Consider the following 27,767-nt stretch of genomic DNA (forward strand, 5'->3'; position numbering starts at 1 on the left):
ACCTTGGACTCTTAATCCTGCGTTTATTGGCGGCTCACAGTCTGTGCCCTGTAACGGCAAAGTGCAGACCTCACCCTCCTCCAGGTGCGCTCACAACGTTGGACAAACGCTTGAGCGGAGGGAACGCTGGACTCGGCAAGCTGGGATGAGAACAGAGGAGGCTGGTAACCCAGACTACTCTGAAACGGAGATAACCCGGTAGCAGACGAAGGAAGCGAATTGTGAGCGTATTCTGCCCAGGGGAGCTGTTCTGCCCAAGACGCAGGGTTTCTGAAAGAAAGGCTGCGTAGTATGCGACCAATCGTCTGATTGGCCCTCTCTGCTTGACCGTTAGACTGGGGATGAAACCCGGAAGAGAGACTGACGGACGCACCAATCAAACGACAGAACTCCCTCAAACTGTGACGTGAATTGCGGGCCTCTGTCTGAAACGGCGTCTAACGGGAGGCCATGAATTCTGAATACATTCTCGATAATGATTTGTGCCGTCTCCTTAGCGGAAGGAAGTTTAGCGAGGGGAATGAAATGTGCCGCCTTAGAGAACCTATCGACAACCGTAAGAATCACAGTCTTCCCCGCAGACAAAGGCAGACCGGTAATGAAGTCTAGGGCGATGTGAGACCATGGTCGAGAAGGAATGGGGAGCGGTCTGAGACGACCGGCAGGAGGAGAGTTACCCGACTTAGTCTGCGCGCAGTCCGAACAAGCAGCCACGAAACGGCGCGTGTCACGCTCCTGAGTCGGCCACCAAAAGCGCTGGCGAATAGACGCAAGAGTGCCTCGAACACCGGGATGACCAGCTAACTTGGCAGAGTGAGCCCACTGAAGAACAGCCAGACGAGTGGAAACAGGAACGAAAAGGAGGTTACTAGGACAAGCGCGCGGCGACGCAGTGTGCGTGAGTGCTTGCTTAACCTGTCTTTCAATTCCCAGACTGTTAACCCGACAACACGCCCATAAGGAAGAATCCCCTCGGGATCAGTAGAAGCCACAGAAGAACTAAACAGACGGGATAAGGCATCAGGCTTGGTGTTCTTGCTACCCGGACGGTAAGAAATCACAAACTCGAAACGAGCGAAAAACAACGCCCAACGAGCTTGACGGGCATTAAGTCGTTTGGCAGAACGGATGTACTCAAGGTTCTTATGGTCTGTCCAAACGACAAAAGGAACGGTCGCCCTCCAACCACTGTCGCCATTCGCCTAGGGCTAAGCGGATGGCGAGCAGTTCACGGTTACCCACATCATAGTTGCGCTCAGATGGCGACAGGCGATGAGAAAAATAAGCGCAAGGATGAACCTTATCGTCAGACTGGAAGCGCTGGGATAGAATGGCTCCCACGCCTACCTCTGAAGCGTCAACCTCGACAATGAATTGTCTAGTGACGTCAGGAGTAACGAGGATAGGAGCGGACGTAAAACGTTCTTTTAGAAGATCAAAAGCTCCCTGGGCGGAACCGGACCACTTAAAACACGTCTTGACAGAAGTAAGAGCTGTGAGAGGGGCAGCAACTTGACCGAAATTACGAATGAAACGCCGATAGAAATTAGCGAAACCTAAAAAGCGCTGCAACTCGACACGTGACCTTGGAACGGGCCAATCACTGACAGCTTGGACCTTAGCGGAATCCATCTGAATGCCTTCAGCGGAAATAACGGAACCGAGAAAAGTAACGGAGGAGACATGAAAAGAGCACTTCTCAGCCTTTACGTAGAGACAATTCTCTAAAAGGCGCTGTAGAACACGTCGAACGTGCTGAACATGAATCTCGAGTGACGGAGAAAAAATCAGGATATCGTCAAGATAGACAAAAACAAAGATGTTCAGCATGTCTCTCAGAACATCATTAACTAATGCCTGAAAAACAGCTGGCGCATTGGCGAGACCAAACGGCAGAACCCGGTACTCAAAATGCCCTAACGGAGTGTTAAACGCCGTTTTCCACTCGTCCCCTCTCTGATGCGCACGAGATGGTAAGCGTTACGAAGGTCCAACTTAGTAAAGCACCTGGCTCCCTGCAGAATCTCGAAGGCTGATGACATAAGGGGAAGCGGATAACGATTCTTAACCGTTATGTCATTCAGCCCTCGATAATCCACGCAGGGGCGCAGAGTACCGTCCTTCTTCTTAACAAAAAAGAACCCCGCCCCGGCCGGAGAGGAAGAAGGCACTATGGTACCGGCGTCAAGAGACACAGACAAATAATCCTTGAGAGCCTTACGTTCGGGAGCCGACAGAGAGTATAGTCTACCCCGAGGAGGAGTGGTCCCCGGAAGGAGATCAATACTACAATCATCAAATCAAATCAAATCAAATCAAATTTTATTGTCACATACACATGGTTAGCAGATGTTAATGCGAGTGTAGCGAAATGCTTGTGCTTCTAGTTCCGACAATGCAGTGATAACCAACAAGTAATCTAACTAACAATTCCAAAACTACTGTCTTATACACAGTGTAAGGGGATAAGGAACATGTACATAAGGATATATGAATGAGTGATGGTACAGAGCAGCATACAGTAGATGGTATCGCGTACAGTATATACATATGAGATGAGTATGTAGACAAAGTAAACAAAGTGGCATAGTTAAAGTGGCTAGTGATACATGTGTTACATAAGGATGCAGTCGATGTTGTAGAGTACAGTATATACATATGTATATGAGATGAATAATGTAGGGTAAGTAACATTATATAAGGTAGCATTGTTTAAAGTGGCTAGTGATATATTTACATCATTTCCCATCAATTCCCATTATTAAAATGGCTGGAGTTGGGTCAGTGTCAATGACAGTGTGTTGGCAGCAGCCACTCAATGTTAGTGGTGGCTATTTAACAGTCTGATGGCCTTGAGATAGAAGCTGTTTTTCAGTCTCTCGGTCCCAGCTTTGATGCACCTGTACTGACCTCGCCTTCTGGATGATAGCGGGGTGAACAGGCAGTGGTTCGGGTGGTTGATGTCCTTGATGATCTTTATGGCCTTCCTGTAACAACGGGTGGTGTAGGTGTCCTGGAGGGCAGGTAGTTTGCCCCGGTGATGCGTTGTGCAGTCCTCACTACCCTCTGAGAGCCTTACGGTTGAGGGCGGAGCAGTTGCCGTACCAGGCGGTGATACAGCCCGCCAGGATGCTCTCGATTGTGCATCTGTAGAAGTTTGTGAGTGCTTTTGGTGACAAGCCGAATTTCTTCAGCCTCCTGAGGTTGAATAGGCGCTGCTGCGCCTTCTTCACGACGCTGTCAGTGTGAGTGGACCAATTCAGTTTGTCTGTGATGTGTATGCCGAGGAACTTAAAACTAGCTACCCTCTCCACTACTGTTCCATCGATGTGGATAGGGGGTGTTCCCTCTGCTGTTTCCTGAAGTCCACAATCATCTCCTTAGTTTTGTTGACGTTGAGTGTGAGGTTATTTTCCTGACACCACACTCCAAGGGCCCTCACCTCCTCCCTGTAGGCCGTCTCGTCGTTGTTGGTAATCAAGCCTACCACTGTTGTGTCGTCCGCAAACTTGATGATTGAGTTGGAGGCGTGCGTGGCCACGCAGTCGTGGGTGAACAGGGAGTACAGGAGAGGGCTCAGAACGCACCCTTGTGGGGCCCCCGTGTTGAGGATCAGCGGGGAGGAGATGTTGTTGCCTACCCTCACCACCTGGGGCGGCCCGTCAGGAAGTCCAGTACCCAGTTGCACAGGGCGGGGTCGAGACCCAGGGTCTCGAGCTTGATGACGAGCTTGGAGGGTACTATGGTGTTGAATGCCGAGCTGTAGTCGATGAACAGCATTCTCACATAGGTATTCCTCTTGTCCAGGTGGGTTAGGGCAGTGTGCAGTGTGGTTGAGATTGCATCGTTTGTGGACCTATTTGGGCGGTAAGCAAATTGGAGTGGGTCTAGGGTGTCAGGTAGGGTGGAGGTGATATGGTCCTTGACTAGTCTCTCAAAGCACTTCATGATGACGGAAGTGAGTGCTACGGGGCGGTAGTCGTTTAGCTCAGTTACCTTAGCTTTCTTGGGAACAGGAACAATGGTGGCCCTCTTGAAGCATGTGGGAACAGCAGACTGGTATAGGGATTGATTGAATATGTCCGTAAACACACCGGCCAGCTGGTCTGCGCATGCTCGGAGGGCGCGCAATCATACGACCGGTGAGAAGGAAGGGAGTTGGCTCGGGACCGACTGAAGACCGTGCGCAGATCATGATATTCCTCCGGCACTCCTGTCAAATCGCCAGGTTCCTCCTGAGAAGTAGGGACAGAAGAAACGGGAGGGATGGCAGACATTAAACACTTCACATGACAAGAAACGTTCCAGGATAGGATAGAATTACTAGACCAATTAATAGAAGGATTATGACATACTAGCCAGGGATGACCCAAAACAACAGGTGTAAACGGTGAACGAAAAATCAAAAAAGAAATAGTCTCACTGTGGTTACCAGATACTGTGAGGGTTAAAGGTAGTGTCTCAAATCTGATACTGGGAAGATGACTACCATCTAAGGCGAACATGGGCGTAGGCTTCTCTAACTCTCTGAAAGGAATGTCATGTTTCCGAACCCATGCTTCGTCCATGAAACAACCCTCAGCCCCAGAGTCTATCAAGGCACTACATGTAGCACCCGAACCGGTCCAGCGTAGATGGACCGACAAAGTAGTACAGGATTTTGATGGAGAGACTTGAGTAGTTGCGCTCACCTGTAGCCTCCGCTTACAGATGAGCTCTGGCTTTTACTGGACATGAATTAACAAAATGTCCAGCAACTCCGCAATAGAGGCACAGGCGGTTGGTGATCCTCCGTTCCCTCTCCTTAGTCGAGATGCGAATCCCTCCCAGCTGCATGGGCTCAGTCTCTGAGCCAGAGGAGGGAGATGGTTGCGATGCGGAGCAGGGAAACACCGTTGATGCGAGCTCTCTTCCACGAGCCCGGTGACGAAGATCTACCCGTCGTTCTATGCGGATGGCGAGAGCAATCAAAGAGTCCACATCTGAAGGAACCTCCCGGGGAGAGAATCTCATCCTTAACCACTGCGTGGAGTCCCTCCAGAAAACGAGCGAGCAGCGCCGGCTCGTTCCACTCACTAGAGGCAGCAAGAGTGCGAAACTCAATAGAATAATCCGTTATGGACCGTTCACCTTGGCATAGGGAAGCCAGGGCCCTAGAAGCCTCCCTACCAAAAACTGAACGGTCAAAAACCCGAATCATCTCCTCTTTAAAGTTCTGGTACTTGTTAGAGCAATCAGCCCTTGCCTCCCAGATAGCTGTGCCCCATTCTCGAGCCCGGCCAGTAAGGAGTGAAATGACGTAAGCAACCCGAGCTCTCTCTCTAGAGTATGTGTTGGGTTGGAGAGAGAACACAATCTCACACTGCGTGAGAAAGGAGCGGCACTCAGTGGGCTGCCCGGAGTAGCAAGGTGGGTTATTAACCCTAGGTTCTGGAGGCTCGGCAGGCCAGGAAGTAACAGGTGGCACGAGACGAAGACTCTGGAACTGTCCAGAGAGGTCGGAAACCTGAGCGGCCAGGTTCTCCACGGCATGGCGAGCAGCAGACAATTCCTGCTCGTGTCTGCCGAGCATGGCTCCTTGGATCTCGACGGCAGTGTAACGAGCGTCTGAAGTCGCTGGGTCCATTCCTTGGTCGGTTCCTTCTGTCATGCAGGTGAAAGAGGACCCAAAAGCGACTTGGCGAAAACAGAGTCTTTAATCCAGTAAAGTAAATACAATCAAAAAAACACAACTTTCACTCGAAAAGACGAGGACAAACTGGAGACTCGATCTTGAACAGCAGGTGAACAGCAGGTTGCCTCGGGAAGGCACTTGAACCAAACAGACTCAGACACCTGCTCACCACGCAGCATCTGAGGAAAACACGACACGACAGGGCGATACACAAACACAGCACGGTGAATTCTAGACAAGGAACCGACAGGGCAGAAACGAATAACAAGGAGAGAAATAGGGACTCTAATCAGGGAAAAGGATCGGGAACAGGTGTGGGAAGACTAAATGATTGATAGGGGAATAGGAACAGCTGGGAGCAGGAACGGAACGATAGAGAGAAGAGAGAGCGGGAGAGTGAGAGAGGGAGGGGGAGAGAGAGGGATAGAAAGAGGGAAAGAACCTAATAAGACCAGCAGAGGGAAACGAATAGAAGGAGAAGAACAGGGACAAGGCATGATAATCAATGACAAAACATGACACCTACACCCATTACACACCCATTAAGACCTCAACACTACACCAACTAACCCTACACCCATTAAAACCTCACTGCTATACCAACTAACCCTACACCCATTAAAACTCAGCACTATACCAACTAACCCTACACCCATTAAAACATCAACACTATACCAACTAACCCTACACCCATTAAAACTCAGCACTATACCAACTAACCCTACACCCATTAAAACCTCAACACTATACCAACTAACCCTACACCCATTAAAACATCAACACTATATCAACTAACCCTACACCCATTAAAACTCAGCACTATACCAACTAACCCTACACCCATTAAAACCTCAACACTATACCAACTAACCCTACACCCATTAAAACTCAGCACTATACAAACTAACCCTACACCCATTAAAACCTCAACACTATACCAAATAACCCTACACCCATTAAAACCTCAACACTATACCAACTAACCCTTCACCCATTAAAACCTCACCACTATTCCACTACTTGGCCCTATCTGATCCTGGGATGACGGGACACTCTGATTGGGAACCATACCAGGCCAAGCAAAGAAATAGGAAAACTAGATTGCCCACCCTAGTCATGCCCACCTTAGTCACACCCTGACCTAACCAAAATAGAGAATTAAAAGGATCTCTAAGGTCAGGGCGTGACAGTACCCCCCCCATCTACCCTCGGTGGTGGCTCCGGTGCGGGACGCAGACCCCGCTCCTCTCGTGGCTCCGGCAATTTCGGTGGCGCCTCTGGTGCGGAGATCGTCGCCTGAAGCTCCGGACCATGAATCATCGCCGGAGGAATCGAACCGTGGATCGTCGCCGGGGACTCCGGGCCGTGGATCGTCGCCGGAGGCTCCGCGCCATGGATCATCACTGGAAGCTTCGGACTGGGAACCCTCACAGGAGGCTCCGGACTGCGGAGGCGCACTGGAGGCCTGGTGCGTGGAGTTGGCAAAGGATATACTGGGCCATGGAGGCGACACTGGAGGTCTGGAGCGTAGAGCTGGCACAACCCGTCCTGGCTGGATGCTCACTTTAGCCTGGCAAGTGCGGGGCGCTGGCACAGGGCATACAAGGCTGGGGGGATGCACTGGAAACACAGTGCGTAGAGCCGGCACAGGATATCCTGGTCCGAGGAGGCGTTCTGGAGACCACGAGCGCTGAGCCGGCACAACCCATCCTGGCTCAATGCTCACTTTCGCACGGCAAGTGCGAGGAGATCGCACCGGGCTGTGAATGCACACTGGAGACAGTGCGTATCACCACATAACATGGTGCCTGAACGGTCGCATGCTCCTTTAAGCGAGTGCGGGGAGTTGGTTCTGGTCTGAAACCTGGCTCCGCCAACCAGCATGGTAGGCGAACCAGCGTGGTAGGCGAACATCTTACTTTTATTCAAATGAACACCGAAAAACAACAAAATATAAAACGACCGTACAGTTCTGCAGGCTAGACAGCAACTATACAGAATCAAGATCCCACAAACTAAGGTGGAAAAAAGGCTGCCTAAGTATGATCCCCAATCAGAGACAACAATAGACAGCTGCCTCTGATTGGGAACCATACCAGGCCAAACAAAGAAATAGGAAAACTAGATTGCCCACCCATAGTCACACCCTGTCCTAACCAAAATAGAGAATTAAAAGGATCTCTAAGGTCAGGGTGTGACAACCAGGGAACAGTAGTGCATCTGCTGGTCCTGTTAGGGATTTATCCTGTTTTTTAAAATTAAATTGTCTTAGTGGTACAGAATTAGGAAGACCATGATTGATTGCAAACTCCAGCACAGTAGGTTGCGGCATATCATAGAAGAATAAGTTCCATGGCAGAAATCAGCTAAAGACTGGTCGGAACCTGGTGTAAATCAGTCACGCCTCGCAACACGTCAAACCAATGAAATGCCTTGCTTAGGCGGAGCTCCAAAATTGCTCAGCAGATTTGTGCCGTAGGAGCAACAGAGGACTGTAGCTCAGTTGGTAGAGCATGGCGCTTGTAACACCAGGGTAGTGGGTTCGATTCCCGGGACCACCCATACGTAGAATGTATGCACACATGGCTGTAAGTTGCTTTGGATAAAAGCGTCTGCTAAATGGCATATATTATTATATATTATTATTATATTATTATATTATTATTATATATTATAAACAAAACTACCACTGGTGACAAACTATTTTAGAACGTTTGCAGCACGCTGGTTTTCACAACATTTCTTTGTTGTTTCTAAATGAACTAAAGCTGCAGCAAGAGGGGGGAAATGGTCTACAATGCTGACTGTATCAATATTTTAAATGTTGATGTTTCTGAAGTGATATTTGGCTGTAAAGGCTAGCATGAGAGATAAGAAGTAGCAAGCCACAATGAGGTTTGTTTTAAGAAAAGTCAGCTAACGTTCTAAGCTACCTAGCTACAACTAATTAGCTAGTTACTAACTAGTTCACTTTCTCTCATGATTATAAAGCCAACAATTTTTTAAAATAAAAACGGAATATTATTGACCTAAAAAGGTTAGCTGTGTTAGCTCAGTCGCTAACTTATCCAGGGTCAGCGATACTGTACATAGAGCATCCATGTTCTGTTTATCTATGGGAAAAACTGCAATCATTTTACAAGCAGCATAGCTAAAATGAATTAAATTAAATGAACCTCTAAATGTTACCTGTAATGATGATCTCCTGTAGCCTAAATGTTTCCTGTAATGATCATCTCCTGTAGCCTAAATGTTACCTGTAATGATCATCTCCTGTAGCCTAAATGTTTCCTGTAATGATCATCTCCTGTAGCCTAAATGTTACATCTAATGACATCTCCTGTAGCCTAAATGTTACCTGTAATGATCATCTCCTGTAGCCTAAATGTTACCTGTAATGATCATCTCCTGTAGCCTAAATGTTTCCTGTAATGATCATCTCCTGTAGCCTAAATGTTTCCTGTAATGATCATCTCCTAGCCTAAAGCCTAAATGTTTCCTGTAATGATCATCTCCTGTAGCCTAAATGTTTCCTGTAATGATCATCTCCTGTAGCCTAAATGTTTCCTGTAATGATCAACTCCTGTAGCCTAAATGTTACCTGTAATGATCATCTCCTGTAGCCTAAATGTTTCCTGTAATGATCATCTCCTGTAGCCTAAATGTTTCCTGTAATGAGCATCTCCTGTAGCCTAAATGTTTCCTGTAATGATCATCTCCTGTAGCCTAAATGTTTCCTGTAATGATCATCTCCTGTAGCCTAAATGTTTCCTGTAATGATCATCCCCTGTAGCCTAAATGTTTCCTGTAATGATCATCCCCTGTAGCCTAAATGTTTCCTGTAATGAGCATCTCCTGTAGCCTAAATGTTACCTGTAATGATCATCTCCTGTAGCCTAAATGTTTCCTGTAATGATCATCTCCTGTAGCCTAAATGTTTCCTGTAATGATCATCTCCTGTAGCCTAAATGTTACCTGTAATGATCATCTCCTGTAACTTAATTGTCATCTCCTTATTTTCATAGCCCATCTGTAATTAGCCCACCCAATCTACCTACCTCATCCCCATATTGTTTTTTATTTACTTTTCTGCTCTTTTGCACACCAGTATTTCTACTTGCACATCACCATCTGCTCATTTATCACTCCAGTATTAATCTGCTAAATTGTAATTACTTCGCTACTATGGCCTATTTATTGCCTTACCTCCTCATTCCATTTGCACACACTGTATATAGACTTTCTTTTCCCCCCTACTGTGTTATTGACTATGTTTGTTTATTCCATGTGTAACTCTGTGTTGTTGTTTGTGTCGCACTGCTTTGCTTTATCTTGGCCAGGTCGCAGTTGTAAATGAGAACTTGTTCTCAACTAGCCTACCTGGTTAAATAAAGGTGAAATAACATGTTTAAAAAATACAGTAGCTAATTTACAAGGGCTGGATTTGCATTAAACAATTTGATATGTCAACACTTAAAAGGCATGTACAACATCTGGTAAATGGATTGCCTCATATACATAGTCTACAAGTATTATTTTAAATTGTGAACATACACTGAGTGTACAAAACATTAGAAACACCTCCCTAATATTGAGTTGCACCCACGTTTGCCCTCAGAACAGCCTCAAGTCGTCTGGGCATGGACTCCACAAGGTGTCGAAAAGCGTTCCACAGGGATGTTGACCCATGTTGATTACAATTCCTCCCACAGTTGTCAAGGTGTCAAGTTGGCTGAATGTCCTTTGGGTGGTGGACCATTCTTGATACACCCGGGAAACTGTTGGGCGTGAAAACCCCAGAAGCGTTGCATTTCAAACCAGTGCACCTGGCATCTACTACCAAACCCCCGTTCAAGGACACTTCGATTTTTTTGTCTTGCCCATTCGCCTTCTGAATGACACACGTACACAATCCATGTCTCAATTGTCTCAAGGCTTTAAAATCCTTCTTTAACCGGTCTCCTTCCCTTCATCTACACTGATCGAAGTGGATCTAACAAGTGACATCAATAAGGGATGATATCTTTCACCTGGTCAGTCTATGTCATGGAAAGAGCAGGTGTTCTTAATGTTTTGTACACTCAGTGTATATCTCAACATATAAACAACGTGTGAGCTTAGCTATTCTCCGCTTCAGGCGACAGATGCCCACAAGGCCAGTAATGCCATCATACTGTAGGTCTATGGCTGCATTGGCGGTGTATGCCATATAATAAACTGCTAAATGGATTCACATAGCTGATATACTGAGAGAGAGAGAGAGACAAGCAAATATACTATCTTACAACAAGGCAAAACAGGAACTGTTGATTTGAGAATACAACACAGAAACACAGACACATTACAGACGGAATAACCCCTCCCCCTATTTATTGCAGGACTGCGATATGTAAATCAACATTCACACTAGTTCATTTCTAATAATAGTTTAACAATTAAAACAGTTTAAACACTTCCCTTCAAAGAATCAACACTTCATCACTTTAAACAAATATACAAATAAGCTAACTGGTATGTAAAGATAAGACATCTTAGTCTAAACAACAATAGATCATTTGAGTAGTAACAAAGTGAGCTATTATTACTAAAACATACATTCAAACTCCATAACAGCAATGGACAACCTTACTCCACTGATCCCTGATCTACTGGAGGAGCAGACTTCTATTCCAGCCCAGCAATATATCTACTGGGGGAACAGACTTCTATTCCAGCCCAGCAATAGATCTACTGGGTGAAGAGACTTCTACTCCAGCCCAGTAATAGATCTACTGGAGGAACAGACTTCTATTCCAGCCCAGTAATAGATTTACTGGGTGAAGAGACTTCTATTCCAGCCCAGAAATAGATCTACTGGGGGAACAGACTTCTATTCCAGCCCAGTAATAGATCTACTGGGTGAAGAGACTTCTACTCCAGCCCAGTAATAGATCTACTGGGGGAACAGACTTCTATTCCAGCCCAGTAATAGATTTACTGGGTGAAGAGACTTCTATTCCAGCCCAGAAATAGATCTACTGGGGGAACAGACTTCTATTCCAGCCCAGTAATAGATCTACTGGGTGAAGAGACTTCTATTCCAGCCCAGAAATAGATCTACTGGAGGAACAGACTTCTATTCCAGCCCAGTAATAGATCTACTGGGTGAAGAGACTTCTATTCCAGCCCAGAAATAGATCTACTGGAGGAACAGACTTCTATTCCAGCCCAGTAATAGATCTACTGGGGGAACAGACTTCTATTCCAGCCCAGTAATAGATCTACTGGGGGAACAGACTTCTATTCCAGCCCAGCAATAGATCTACTGGGGGAACAGACTTCTATTCCAGCCCAGCAATAGATCTACTGGGGGAACAGACTTCTATTCCAGCCCAGCAATATATCTACTGGGGGAACAGACTTCTATTCCAGCCCAGCAATAGATCTACTGGGTGAAGAGACTTCTACTCCAGCCCAGTAATAGATCTACTGGGTGAAGAGACTTCTATTCCAGCCCAGTAATAGATCTACTGGGTGAAGAGACTTCTACTCCAGCCCAGTAATAGATCTACTGGGGGAACAGACTTCTATTCCAGCCCAGCAATAGATCTACTGGGTGAAGAGACTTCTACTCCAGCCCAGTAATAGATCTACTGGGTGAAGAGACTTCTATTCCAGCCCAGTAATAGATCTACTGGAGGAACAGACTTCTATTCCAGCCCAGCAATAGATCTACTGGGTGAAGAGACTTCTATTCCAGCCCAGCAATAGATCTACTGGGGGAACAGACTTCTATTCCAGCCCAGTAATAGATCTACTGGAGGAACAGACTTCTATTCCAGCCCAGCAATAGATCTACTGGGTGAAGAGACTTCTATTCCAGCCCAGTAATAGATCTACTGGGGGAACAGACTTCTATTCCAGCCCAGTAATAGATCTACTGGAGGAACAGACTTCTATTCCAGCCCAGCAATAGATCTACTGGGTGAAGAGACTTCTATTCCAGCCCAGCAATAGATCTACTGGGGGAACAGACTTCTATTCCAGCCCAGCAATAGATCTACTGGGGGAACAGACTTCTATTCCAGCCCAGCAATATATCTACTGGGGGAACAGACTTCTATTCCAGCCCAGCAATAGATCTACTGGGGGAACAGACTTCTATTCCAGCCCAGTAATAGATCTACTGGGGGAACAGACTTCTATTCCAGCCCAGTAATAGATCTACTGGGGGAACAGACTTCTATTCCAGCCCAGCAATAGATCTACTGGGGGAACAGACTTCTATTCCAGCCCAGCAATAGATCTACTGGGGGAACAGACTTCTATTCCAGCCCAGCAATATATCTACTGGGGGAACAGACTTCTATTCCAGCCCAGCAATAGATCTACTGGGGGAACAGACTTCTATTCCAGCCCAGTAATAGATCTACTGGGTGAAGAGACTTCTATTCCAGCCCAGAAATAGATCTACTGGAGGAACAGACTTCTATTCCAGCCCAGTAATAAATCTACTGGAGGAACAGACTTCTATTCCAGCCCAGTAATAGATCTACTGGGTGTAGAGACTTCTATTCCAGCCCAGTAATAGATCTACTGGGTGTAGAGACTTCTATTCCAGCCCAGTAATAGATCTACTGGGTGTAGAGACTTCTATTCCAGCCCAGTAATAGATCTACTGGGTGTAGAGACTTCTATTCCAGCCCAGTAATAGCACACTTGATTATAAAACAAATGAGATTTGATAAGTTGAATCAGGTGTGTTATTGCTGGGCTGAAACAGAACCCTGTACCCAGCAGACCTCCAGCAGGGTTATTCTGCTCCAATTATTGTGATAGGTTAATACATTGTGTGTGATGTTTATCTGTATTTGTGTATACATTTGCTAACATAGGTAGGCCTACACATATAACCCATGACATATAGGATATACCCTTAAGGGCGGTTACGCAGACAGAGTTTAATTCAAGTCAGGACGAAGGTGAGACTAATTCTACTTCAATTAATCCAGATTTTAAAAAATGCCTTTCTGAGACGATCCTTAACTTCAGATTAATTAGTTCTAGACTAGGGAGTGCCACTTAATATAATGTTTACATACCCTACATTACTCATCTCATATGTATATACTGTATTCTATATCATCTACTGCATCTTGCCATCTTTATGTAATACATGTATTACTAGCCACTTTAAACTATGCCACTTAATATAATGTTTACATACCCTACATTACTCATCTCATATGTATATACTGTATTCTATATCATCTACTGCATCTTGCCATCTTTATGTAATACATGTATTACTAGCCACTTTAAACTATGCCACTTAATATAATGTTTACATACCCTACATTACTCATCTCATATGTATATACTGTACTCTATATCCTCTACTGCATCTTGCCATCTTTATGTAATACATGTATCACTAGCCACTTTAAGGACACTAATACATAAGCGTTGTTGTGAGCTTGGAGCAAGTCACCTAAACCAAACAATGGATGGATGTCAAAGAAAATATTCAAAGAGTTTCAGTGACTTTTCAAAGCTGTCATCAAGGCAAAGGGTGGCTACTTTGAAGAATCTAAAATATATTCTGATTTGCTTAACACTTTGTTGGTTAAGACATGATTCCATTTGTGTTATTTCATAGTGTTGATGTCTTCACTATTATTCCATTTGTGTTATTTCATAGTTTTGATGTCTTCACTATTATAATGTGTTATTTCATAGTGTTGATGTCTTCACTATTATTATGTGTTATTTCATAGTGTTGATGTCTTCACTATTATAATGTGTTATTTCATAGTGTTGATGTCTTCACTATTATAATGTGTTATTTCATAGTGTTGATGTCTTCACTATTATTCCATTTGTGTTATTTCATAGTTTTGATGTCTTCACTATTATAATGTGTTATTTCATAGTGTTGATGTCTTCACTATTATAATGTGTTATTTCATAGTGTTGATGTCTTCACTATTATAATGTGTTATTTCATAGTGTTGATGTCTTCACTATTATAATGTGTTATTTCATAGTGTTGATGTCTTCACTATTATTATGTGTTATTTCATAGTGTTGATGTCTTCACTATTATAATGTGTTATTTCATAGTGTTGATGTCTTCACTATTATTATGTGTTATTTCATAGTGTTGATGTCTTCACTATTATAATGTGTTATTTCATAGTGTTGATGTCTTCACTATTATAATGTGTTATTTCATAGTGTTGATGTCTTCACTATTATAATGTGTTATTTCATAGTGTTGATGTCTTCACTATTATAATGTGTTATTTCATAGTGTTGATGTCTTCACTATTATAATGTGTTATTTCATAGTGTTGATGTCTTCACTATTATTCCATTTGTGTTATTTCATAGTGTTGATGTCTTCACTATTATAATGTGTTATTTCATAGTGTTGATGTCTTCACTATTATTATGTGTTATTTCATAGTGTTGATGTCTTCACTATTATAATGTGTTATTTCATAGTGTTGATGTCTTCACTATTATAATGTGTTATTTCATAGTGTTGATGTCTTCACTATTATAATGTGTTATTTCATAGTGTTGATGTCTTCACTATTATTATGTGTTATTTCATAGTGTTGATGTCTTCACTATTATAATGTGTTATTTCATAGTGTTGATGTCTTCACTATTATTATGTGTTATTTCATAGTGTTGATGTCTTCACTATTATAATGTGTTATTTCATAGTGTTGATGTCTTCACTATTATAATGTGTTATTTCATAGTGTTGATGTCTTCACTATTATAATGTGTTATTTCATAGTGTTGATGTCTTCACTATTATAATGTGTTATTTCATAGTGTTGATGTCTTCACTATTATTCCATTTGTGTTATTTCATAGTGTTGATGTCTTCACTATTATTCCATTTGTGTTATTTCATAGTGTTGATGTCTTCACTATTATAATGTGTTATTTCATAGTGTTGATGTCTTCACTATTATTATGTGTTATTTCATAGTGTTGATGTCTTCACTATTATTATGTGTTATTTCATAGTGTTGATGTCTTCACTATTATAATGTGTTATTTCATAGTGTTGATGTCTTCACTATTATAATGTGTTATTTCATAGTGTTGATGTCTTCACTATTATAATGTGTTATTTCATAGTGTTGATGTCTTCACTATTATTATGTGTTATTTCATAGTGTTGATGTCTTCACTATTATAATGTGTTATTTCATAGTGTTGATGTCTTCACTATTATAATGTGTTATTTCATAGTGTTGATGTCTTCACTATTATAATGTGTTATTTCATAGTGTTGATGTCTTCACTATTATAATGTGTTATTTCATAGTGTTGATGTCTTCACTATTATAATGTGTTATTTCATAGTGTTGATGTCTTCACTATTATAATGTGTTATTTCATAGTGTTGATGTCTTCACTATTATAATGTGTTATTTCATAGTGTTGATGTCTTCACTATTATTCCATTTGTGTTATTTCATAGTGTTGATGTCTTCACTATTATAATGTGTTATTTCATAGTGTTGATGTCTTCACTATTATAATGTGTTATTTCATAGTGTTGATGTCTTCACTATTATTATGTGTTATTTCATAGTGTTGATGTCTTCACTATTATTATGTGTTATTTCATAGTGTTGATGTCTTCACTATTATTATGTGTTATTTCATAGTGTTGATGTCTTCACTATTATTATGTGTTATTTCATAGTGTTGATGTCTTCACTATTATAATGTGTTATTTCATAGTGTTGATGTCTTCACTATTATTCCATTTGTGTTATTTCATAGTGTTGATGTCTTCACTATTATAATGTGTTATTTCATAGTGTTGATGTCTTCACTATTATAATGTGTTATTTCATAGTGTTGATGTCTTCACTATTATTATGTGTTATTTCATAGTGTTGATGTCTTCACTATTATTATGTGTTATTTCATAGTGTTGATGTCTTCACTATTATTATGTGTTATTTCATAGTGTTGATGTCTTCACTATTATTATGTGTTATTTCATAGTGTTGATGTCTTCACTATTATAATGTGTTATTTCATAGTGTTGATGTCTTCACTATTATTATGTGTTATTTCATAGTGTTGATGTCTTCACTATTATAATGTGTTATTTCATAGTGTTGATGTCTTCACTATTATTATGTGTTATTTCATAGTGTTGATGTCTTCACTATTATTATGTGTTATTTCATAGTTTTGATGTCTTCACTATTATTCTACAAAGTAGAGAATAGTTTTAAAAAATAAGAAAAAACCTGGAATGAGTAAGTATGTCCAAACTTTTGACTGGTACTGTGTGTATATATACATGTATATTGCATTGCAGACCTTGTGGATTATTCTGCATACAGTCAGTTCACTTACACCACACAAATCCCCTGTTTCACGATGGAAAGTTCCAGATGCCAAAAACCTCAAGGTGATCAGTAGGGAAGGAGGGATGGGCCTTCCCCGAAAGATGTCAGATCAAAGCTGAAGAAAACAAATATCAGCTGCACTTTCTTTGTACATGTGGACATGGTCAAGGAAATGGATATAAACCAAATCACTCAGTGGGTTACTCCTGTCTATAACCGCCCCTCTGTCTGCCCTTGGTGGTGCTCTTTGATAGTCATTGAAATAGTCCAGGTCAACCATTTTCCTCCATTGTCAAAGTCAACCATTTTCCTCCATTGTCAAAGTCAACCATTTTCCTCCATTATCAAGGTCAACCATTTTCCTCCATTGTCAAGGTCAACCATTTTCCTCCATTGTCAAGGTCAACCATTTTCCTCCATTGTCAAGGTCAACCATTTTCCTCCATTGTCAAGGTCAACCATTTTCCTCCATTGTCAAGGTCAACCATTTTCCTCCATTGTCAAGGTCAACCTGGGGACCTATATCTATTACATTTACATTACATTTAAGTCATTTAGCAGACACTCTTATCCAGAGCGACTTACAAATTGGTGTATTCACCTTATGACATCCAGTGGAACAACCACTTTACAATAGTGCATCTAAATATTTTAAGGGGGGGAGGGGGGGTGAGAAGGATTACTTTATCCTATCCTAGGTATTCCTTAAAGAGGTGGGGTTTCAGGTGTCTCCGGAAGGTGGTGATTGACTCCGCTGTCCTATTAATCTGAAGTCAAAACTGACTCAGGCCAGGTTTAATTCAATCCTTCACTTAGATCTAAATTAACTTGTCCTGAAATCTGACTTTTTAAATCTAGACTAGGGAAAATCTGAGAGTCTATATTAAACCATGTCTGAGTAATGCAATTTCAATTTGTCCCGTTTAAAAGTGCAATTTAGTCTAGGATTGGGCTTAATCTGTGTCCGCAAAACCGCCCCTTAGTCTCTTGGGACATTCATTAGCATGTCGAATCTTCATCTGCAAACAAGACTTTCACAGCTTTCCATGAGGACAGAAAACATCACAAAGAAACAGGCTTCATTGTACTGAAAGTGGAGAGCACTGAATATTATGTTGATATTATCTGTCTGACCTGAGATTTGACTGTTTATTGTCAAATTAATACATTATTGTATTTATAAATAATGTAACATCATTCCAACATTGTTTAACTTGATGTAGTCCACATATGGCATTATTCCAATATTTGTGTCATTTAGATCCGTTTTAAAGTGGGACCCTGTTTAGTGTTTACCACTGTGAAGCCACGCAGGACTCCAAATCCATCAAGTTTGCTGGTGATAGGAGAGTGGTAGGACTGATCACCAACGGCGATGAGACAGCCTACAAGGAGGTCAGAGAACTAGCAGTGTGGCGGAAGGACAACAACCTCTCCCTCAACGTCAGCAAGACCAAGAAGCTGACCGTGGAGTGCAAGAAAAGTGCGGGAGAACGCCCCCACCACACCGACGGGGCTGCAGTGGAGAGGGTCAAGAACTTCCAAATTCCTTGGTGTCCACGTCACTGATGTTAATGGGTTTTGGCCCCCAGTTTGAACTATCGTGGCTCGTTTGACACAGGTGCAAATAATACTTCTCTGAACGAGATGTACAACTGCAGCGCATGCACAGACTCCACCATCGATTGACTGATAAATAAGATTAGATTTAAAGTAGCTAATTTACTCAAGAGTAATAACAAAGTGTCCTAATTTGAAGAGAATATCGATTACAACAACAGTCTGTTTAAAAAAAAAAACAGAGGACTCTGTCCCTGCCGACGCTAAACGTCAATAATGACCCATCGAGATTCATTTGGATTATGCCAGAGTGATATCAAACACAAAACTACCGGTAAACAGAAAAACGATTGGTTTTTCATCACATGATGATACTGACGCAATAATACAGATAAACAAATGACGTATTCACGTATGAATGTCCGACACTGGTTTCTGGTCAATGATTTATCCTTGATACATTTGTATATATTTTGTTTTACAGTTCAGTAGACCTATTAAGACCAACTACACGGATTGTGGGACCTACCCCTTTATTCCACTAGATGGCAGGAGATTCGTGCATTTCATTTACAGTATGAGTAATGTTGACATGCTGGAAAGGAACGAGTTCTCAATTGTGAGTAATTGACATATAAATGGTAATGTCAAACAATAAGATCCCGATTATACCGATTATTCATGATCAAGGCCCATACCACCCACACACTAATAATGCATATTTACATAAGTGTGAGCAGGTCCACTATAACACAGAAAATGGCATCAATTTGTATAAAACATGACCAATGCAACACACGTTCATTAAAATATTGTTTTAACTATTTTCAAGGTGTGTCTGTCTGCAATTAATTGGTCCTGTGTAGCTCAGTTGGTAGAGCATGGCGCTTGTAACGCCAGGGTAGTGGGTTCGATCCCCGGGACCACCCATACGTAGAATGTATGCACACATGACTGTAAGTCGCTTTGGATAAAAGCGTCTGCTAAATGGCATATATTATTATTATATTATTAATTGTATTGTTGTTTGATTGATTTATGTTGTATCATTTTGGTTTAAAATACAGGCTAATTGAGGAGGTGCTTGAGCGAAAGAAATGTGCAATATTTTGATTGGATTGCCTCCCTTGATCAACGCCCAGGACCCAGTTTGGGAAACCCTACCCCAGGCTGCGTTTACACAGTCAGCCCAATCCTGATTATTCCCCCCCCACTAATTGGTATTTTGACAAATCACATTAGATCTTTTTACGTCAGATATTTTTCAGAGCTAATGTTATTGGTCAAAAGTCAAAATTACTCAAAAAAAACAAACAAAAAAAAAACAGAATTTGGCCGTCTGTGTAAACGCAGCCCATGATTCGAATCAGCCAATTGTCAGCGGGCTCACCTGATTGCAGATCTGAGACGTGTTTGTGCCGCAATAAGAGGTCATTTGGAACGCGCGTGGAGAAGAACACACACGCGTGTTGGTATTCGCGTGTTTATATGCGATCACGGTGCTTGTACCTGGCTCTCTCCTATCGACGACCGAAGCGTCAGAAATGACTATCAAGAAAAGTAAAACCGTCGCGTTTGAAAACCGTGCTGGGGATTTAACTGCGTTGTATTGTATGAGTGATTGGATGATTGCAGTGGTTCTCGCTATTATTGCCATGATGTCTGTATGGGCTGCACTGATCATATACAGATCTATACAGACACTGAAAGGTCCGAAAAGAGAGGTTGAAGATGAAACTGAAAAGGACGGAAAGGAGACTACAACCGAAGAAGCACCCCTCTCTTGTGTCGAGTCAACAGGTAAAACAACATTTCATTTGCGTTCCCATTTTCTGATCGGTTATGATTTGAATTCAGACAAATAAGCAACCATTCGTATAGTAAGAGATCTTGCTCGTTCTGTTTTGCGGTATGTTATTTTGAAAGACCCTCCATGATGCTAGATTCCTGCTACAGCCATGCCTACAAACACACGTGTGCGCAGGTCTCCTTCAACCGAGTGCGCATGAGACTGAACTAACGGGATGGTTCACCCAAATTACGTTTGTTTGACCTTTTTTTTTAAAGTCATTTTATTTAACCAGGTAAGTCAGTCAAACAAGTTCTTAGTCACAATGACGGCCTTTTCAGGGGGAGAACGACGATTATTTTATTTGATCTAGCAACCTTTTCGGTTACTGGCCCAACGCTCTAACCTTGTAATGAGTCCATGGTCACTATGTGATGACCGTCCACGCTTTAGCTTCAGTGTCCCTGGCACTTTTAGCATTTGTGGCACAAATCCCATTTCATGTTGTGTTTGGGTTATAAGTATTTTTCGCATCATGTACAATTTATCTGTAAGTGACTTGTCAATGTCAGATACTTTTGGATGATTTGGGCTGGACATGTGGGGGGGAAATGCTAATGGTCATACCGTGAATGGACTTTGTGCCACATGGGATTGTTAGGTGTGTATGTGTTAATTTTCTACAAATGCTACAATGTTAGCATGTGGAAACTAAGCCAAAGCATTAAGTAATGTTACCCTGTCCATGGACCGTAAACCAATGTGTAGTCTGGGTGAACTAAACATTTTTTTTTGTTTATAAAAAATATAAAATCTTGTACCCCATCAGAATCAAATATTTACTTCGTTGTGCCGAAGCCTGCCAGCAGCCTACCTACCAAAGGTTGTACCATGTCATTAATCAAATGTATAAACACTCATCTCTATATCAAATTTTTGGCAGCAGGTAGCCTAGTGGTTAGAGCATTGGACTAGTAACCAGCAGGCAGCCTAGTGGTTAGAGCATTGGACTAGTAACCAGCAGGCAGCCTAGTGGTTAGAGCATTGGACTGGTAACCAGCAGGCAGCCTAGTGGTTAGAGCATTGGACTAGTAACCAGCAGGCAGCCTAGTGGTTAGAGCATTGGACTAGTAACCAGCAGGCAGCCTAGTGGTTAGAGCATTGGACTAGTAACCAGCAGGCAGCCTAGTGGTTAGAGCATTGGACTAGTAACCAGCAGGCAGCCTAGTGGTTAGAGCATTGGACTGGTAACCAGCAGGCAGCCTAGTGGTTAGAGCATTGGACTAGTAACCAGCAGGCAGCCTAGTGGTTAGAGCATTGGACTGGTAACCAGCAGGCAGCCTAGTGGTTAGAGCATTGGACTGGTAACCAGCAGGCAGCCTAGTGGTTAGAGCATTGGACTGGTAACCAGCAGGCAGCCTAGTGGTTAGAGCATTGGACTGGTAACCAGCAGGCAGCCTAGTGGTTAGAGCATTGGACTGGTAACCAGCAGGCAGCCTAGTGGTTAGAGCATTGGACTGGTAACCAGCAGGCAGCCTAGTGGTTAGAGCATTGGACTGGTAACCAGCAGGCAGCCTAGTGGTTAGAGGATCGGACTAGTAACCGAACGGTTGCAAAATCGAATCCCCGAGCTGACAAGGTTCAGGGGCAGAACGACAGATTTTTGACAAGGCAGGCAGTCATTGAAAATAAGAATTTGTTCTTAACCTACTTGCCTAGTTAAATAAAAGTGTAGGCTACAATTGAAATATTTGGCAAACTGACCAGGGCCCGGATTCCAGACGGCATCTTTAAGGCAAAGATCACCGTTAGACTGTTTGTAGGCGCATCGTTAAATCTCCACGTTGTTTCCCCAAACCACCGTTAATAAAGTTGCTCTTAAACGCTTAGTTACCGACTTCCTCGGGCCACTTGTGAACAGCTGACTGAGTACCTTTTTTTGCCGTTCTGCGTCACTTTACACACACCGGCTAAACGGAATCAAGATGTCTGACTGCAGATTACGTCGTTCTGAAGTAGACTACAAATAAAAAGTTGCCAGTGTCTGCAATTGTTACACAATCGAAGGATGAAAAAATACGCTTCAGATAAATAACAAAGATTGGATGAAGACTAATACATTATAGGCTACATAGTCCACTTGAAATAAATTTGCTCATTCAATTGGTGGAATAAAAATATTTCAATTTATTCACACTTTGACAGCACCTGTTTTTTTTTTTTTTTTTTGAACAAAACCATCCATAAATATTTGTATACATCACAGCTTATTGGACCTGACCAAAGCGTTAGGCATGCTGCAACGAGTTGCTCAAAGACCTAAGGCACGTTCACGCAGATGAGCAGGGACCCTGGGGATCTTTCAGTGTTTTTCAGTCGGTAGAAAGGCCTCTTTAGTGTCATAACTGTAACCTTAATTGCTTACAGTCTGTAAGCTGTTAGTGTCTTAACGACCGTTCCACAGGTGCATGTTCATTAATTGTTTATGGTTCATTGAACAAGCATGGGACACAGTGTTTAAACCCTTTACAATGAAGATTTGTGAAGTGTGATTTTTTTTTATCTTTGCAAGACTGGTCCTGAAAAAGGGACGTTTCTTTTGTTGCGGAGTTTAGAAGTATCCCGTTCTACTAGAATAGATCCTATTTTAGGTCTTAGCTATATCGACGCATGCTCCAAACCAGTCTAATTGGCGTGAACGGCAGAGGCGTAGTCGGTGCTATTCAAACCTGACCCGTGTAGCCAGTTTCATGTCTGTCTTAATAGCGTTTTATAATGGGACTAATTCAGACCTGGGACACCAGTTAGAATAGAAAACCAGCGGTACTGTGGCCCTCCAGGCTTTGACTTCTGAATATCAGGTGCTATAAACAAAGGCATGTTACATATCAGAAGTGTAATAGAACTGTCAGCCTAAAAGTGTCTTATAATTATACTTTGTTTTATATCACTTTTCTGCAGTATAATCTATTGGCGGCAATCTCTCAGACCATAAACGTCTCTTGGAAGCTGAGTTATTACACTGAAATATAAACTCAAATGTAAAGTGTTGGTTGCATGAGTTGATATATGATTTTCCCTATGCACAGAGCTTAATTCAATTTTGCGCACATTTGTGTACATCCATGTTTTAGTGATAATTTCTCCTTTGCCAAGATAATCCATCCAGCTGACAGGTGTGGCATATCAACAAGTCATTACTACATGATCATTACACACACAAGCCTTGTGTTGGACAAAAGGCCACTCTGAAATGCCACATGTCTCAAGATTTGAGGGCGTGTGCGGTTGGCATGGTAACTGCACTAATGTCCACCAGAGCTGTTGCTAGAACTTAATGTTAATTTCTCTACCATAAGCCTCCAACGTCGTTTTGGAGAATATGGCAGTACGTCCAACCGGGCGTTGTGAACAGTGCCCCATGCTGGGGGTTACGGTATGGGCAGGCATAAGCTATGGACAACCAACACACTTCAATTTTTCGACTGTAATTTTGAATTCAGAGCTACTGTGACGAGCCTGAGGCCTGTTGTTGTGCCGCTCTTCCACCGTCGTCGGGTTTCAGTATAATAACGCACGGCCCCATGTCGCAAGGATCTGTACACAATTCCTGGAAGCGAACTATCCTAGTTCCATGGCCTGCATACTCGCCAGACATGTCACCCATTGAGCATGTTTGGGATGCTCTGGATCCACGTTTACGACAGCGTGTTCCAGTTACCACTAACATCCCACAACTTCGCACAGCCATTGAGGAGTGGGACAACATTCCACATGCCACAATCAACAGCCTGATCCACTCTGTGAAGGAGATGTCTCCCTGCATGTGGGTTACAGATACTGACTCGTTTTCTGATCCATGCCCCTTAAAAAAATAGTTTTTTTTAAATTAAAGGCATCTGTGACCAACAGATGCATATCTGTATTCCCAGGCATGTGCGTTTTGTAGATTAGGGCCTAATGCATTTGAGTTCCTTAAGAACTAACACTTTCAAATCTTAAATAGTTTTTGTTCAGTATAGATACAATAAAGTTCTTGTTGCATTTACAACTTGTCTAAGTCTTATCTGGTTTTACATCCACTATGCCTGGCTTGATGACCTTGTTTGAACGGAACGTTTCTTTATAAAATGATCTTTCCTCACTGGTTGGTTGGTTCTTACACAGTGCACATAATCTTTGACTTCGTTGTTCGACGTGATCTTATCACAGCACTGGCTGACCATGGTTGACCAACTCTCTTACCAAAACGGCTTACTTTATTTAAAAAAATGGTTTTAAATACTGTCCTGAAGGTTCCTGTCATTGTATTCCTAATTCGCTGTTTTTTAAAATTTATTATTATTCTTATTTTAGAATTTGAGGATGTAGACTGATCACTCATTTTGCATCTGCTTCTATTCTAGAGGAGACCGAGGTGATTCCAGAGGCACTGGAGAGCTGGGCTGGCGAGGGATGGAAGAGGGAGCCCATGGTACGGATTCCAACAATCATTGAGGATGTAGAACCCATTGAGGGTATCCCAACCAATGACGATCTACAAACCCTTAGACGGAGAAGAACGGACAAGAAGAGCGACGGTCCTTATGCTGAGTTTCACCTCTGCTCTCCACCTGAAGAGCACAGAGGCTTATGTCATCATGAAGGCCTATGTCAGGTCTGCGGAGGCTCGTGTCAGGATGATACACGGTCTCGGACTGACAATACCCTGGATGAGGAGGAACAGGCTACCAGTCACCATTCCCTCAGTGACATAAACAGTCAATCTGGACAGACGAAGGCTACAGACTTGTATAACCCGGAAGAGGAGGGTTTGAAGGAAGTTGAACTGAGGAATGATTGTCAGCGCACCGAGGAGTCTGTGGCTAGCCATCCACTTACCTTTGCCAACAACCCTCAGGAAGCTCCACAAGTCAATGAAACTCTCTCTGACATGTTGACTGACTCTGGTCTACAAGAACCTGACCAACTGTCTGTTACGGAGATCCAGGAAGGGAAATGCCCAGGCGCTGTCATGACGACCAGCCATGTGGCGGACTATGAGAAGTCTAGAACCATGGAGGATGACATGGAAGCGATGGTTGAGGATCTCTACAGTCACTTCCCGCAAGTGGACGATGGTTCAGCAGGTTTCGAATATTGTGACGTGGCAAATGCATGGGTGGCAAAAAGAGACGATCTCAATGACCGTGAAAACGCTCGACAACCGGCTCAAAGCTGGAATGCAACAGGGATCGACCCTACAGAGAGGATGACGAGCAACCCCCAGGAACTGTTTGACCAACAGCCAGACAGTTCCTGCACTGATCCCAACAGAGACTGTGTTCTTCGTGACAACGCGATGGAAGGGTTAAGCAGGGAGCCGACGGAAGCTCCAGACACCCGTGTAATTTCTGACCGGAAGGGAGAGGGGGTTGATAAGAGCATGGACACGCGGGTAGAGAGCAGTTGTCAGGAAGTTGAAATAAACATCATGGAAGCCACTATGGACTACAATGAATGGATGACTGTAAGTGTCACAGATGCAGAGGGTAACACTGACACTCCCTGGGTGAGGATAAGCCACTCGTCTGACTGCTCTGCGGAGGCGGAGCATCATCCCACAGAAACGCAGTACAATTCAGACCATTCAACAATCACTGAAACGCCCACATCAAAGGTCAAAGAAGCTGAAACCACACCTGTATCACTAGATGGAGAACTGCAGGAGAATAAAATGGCAGCTGTGCTTCCTAACGAACCCCATGCAGTACAGGTGAGGTTCCGTATCCACTATCACACCCTTTCTCCCCGGCAGGAACTGGCTGTGACTGGGAACCAACCCGAGCTGGGGAGCTGGAAGGACTTTGTTCCGCTGGAGAGGGGCCAGGATGGGTTCTGGGCCAGCTGGGTCGCCCTCCCTGCGGAGAAACTGGTGGAGTGGAAGTTCGTTCTGGTGGAGAATGGAGAAATCCAACGCTGGGAGGAGAGTGAGAATAGACACCTGGAAACAGGTCATGGCGGTGACGTGGTGAACCTCAACAGGTGGTGGGGCATCCTCTGAGTGAGCAACCAGTGGGAGAAGTGAATGGCACTAGTCATTATCTTTAGTAGCATTCTAAGAAGTGTACTAGTAATCTATTCTAAGTGGTGTTAGTAGTGTGTGGCTCTTGCATAGGAAGAGGACTGACTGGCGTAAGGGGTCGATCATAGAGGACTTGGTTGCGTCCCAATTTCTTACCCTTCACCCTGTGCACTAATTCACTTTTTGTCTTTGCATTTTAAAAAGAAGTTTCCAACATATTCCGTACCTCGATCCTTTTCTTTTTACAGGGAAGTAATTGAGTGTACACTTTTGGTAAAGTATCTAATCAGGGCTCTCTCTGGTCCTTTTATGTACTGCATTATAGCAACACAACTATTAATCGAGTGGACACATCTTAAGTCAATGACGTAATGCAAAGGTAGAGTTGGATGAATGATATTATGGCGCTTGGATATTGTCCAATGTAGGATGATGATTCACTACTTTGACTAGAGCAGCTCTGTACGACGTTGGGCTTTTGACACCAGCAGTATTTGTGCTGTGGCAGTATAGCAATAATCACTGCAATAAGTGTTATCCAAGTATTTGACATGTTTTACTGCAGTTACTCAGGCTGTCTTTTCTGTGATTGTGAAATGGGCTGTTTATATTTACCAGAAATAGAAGTGTACTCGTAACCGTCAACCGATATAGGTCAGTGAATTGATATTATGCAAATAGTGTGATGCTGGAATTTTAAATGTCATATCTCTACATCAGATCTTAGCTTTCTTGAATTATATTTGTATATAGCTTCACCAGGTCCCTTAACCTTTTTGATAATACATTTATCAGTGTTCATGAATATTTTTGACATGTTTACTCACTTTGGTTTGGTTTACTTAAATTTTATTTTGGCACAATTTGATGGTGTCTTGGTTCTAATCTTTTAATAATAAAATGTCTTATGATTGCAATGTGGTTAATGTACTACTGTTATATTTAGCTTAGTGTTCTGTCCTATTACCCAATAAATATATTCCTGGAATGGAGTCCTTTCTAGACTTATTGTAGGCATCCCAAAGTATTTCCAGACTCATCCCAAAGCCTGTTACAATGGATTTGGTATGAGGCCATTATAAACTGAGTGGTTTGGGTCCTGGATGTTATACACAGCTGAAAAGCCACCTCAGACAATACACCTAGAGTATGATGCAAACTTACTTTGGGAAGTTCATAGTAGCAATTAGTGACTGGGGGGGGGCAAGTTATATTGGCCAACAGTCGACATCCCCTTGGGCTTTATTGCCTAATTATATATATATTTTTTGGTGTGACTGTCTCCTTTCAAAATCCTGCTCATTG

General features: G+C 42.8%; 1 protein-coding gene across 1 annotated transcript; it reads left to right on the forward strand.

The window, feature by feature from the left end:
- Window positions 1-20,000: 20,000 nt before the first annotated feature.
- stbd1 (starch binding domain 1) lies at window positions 20,001-27,454 on the forward strand. The gene is made up of 2 exons (XM_046305347.1): window positions 20,001-20,409; window positions 24,805-27,454. Exons 1-2 carry the CDS (start codon window positions 20,154-20,156, stop codon window positions 26,439-26,441), a joined length of 1,893 nt encoding a protein of 630 aa, XP_046161303.1. The 5' UTR covers window positions 20,001-20,153; the 3' UTR covers window positions 26,442-27,454.
- The last annotated feature ends 313 nt before the right edge of the window (window positions 27,455-27,767 follow it).

The sequence above is a fragment of the Oncorhynchus gorbuscha genome, linkage group LG16 (assembly GCF_021184085.1).
Source record: "Oncorhynchus gorbuscha isolate QuinsamMale2020 ecotype Even-year linkage group LG16, OgorEven_v1.0, whole genome shotgun sequence".
In the NCBI taxonomy this organism is placed as follows: domain Eukaryota; kingdom Metazoa; phylum Chordata; class Actinopteri; order Salmoniformes; family Salmonidae; genus Oncorhynchus; species Oncorhynchus gorbuscha.

What these genes read in the sequence shown, in the direction of transcription:
- stbd1 (XM_046305347.1), top strand. Translation starts at nt 20,154, where the DNA reads ATGACTATCAAGAAAAGTAAAACCGTCGCGTTTGAAAACCGTGCTGGG. An exon ending in CTCTTGTGTCGAGTCAACAG is followed by an intron (nt 20,410 to 24,804) that starts GTAAAACAACAT and finishes CTTCTATTCTAG; the next exon opens with AGGAGACCGAGGTGATTCCA.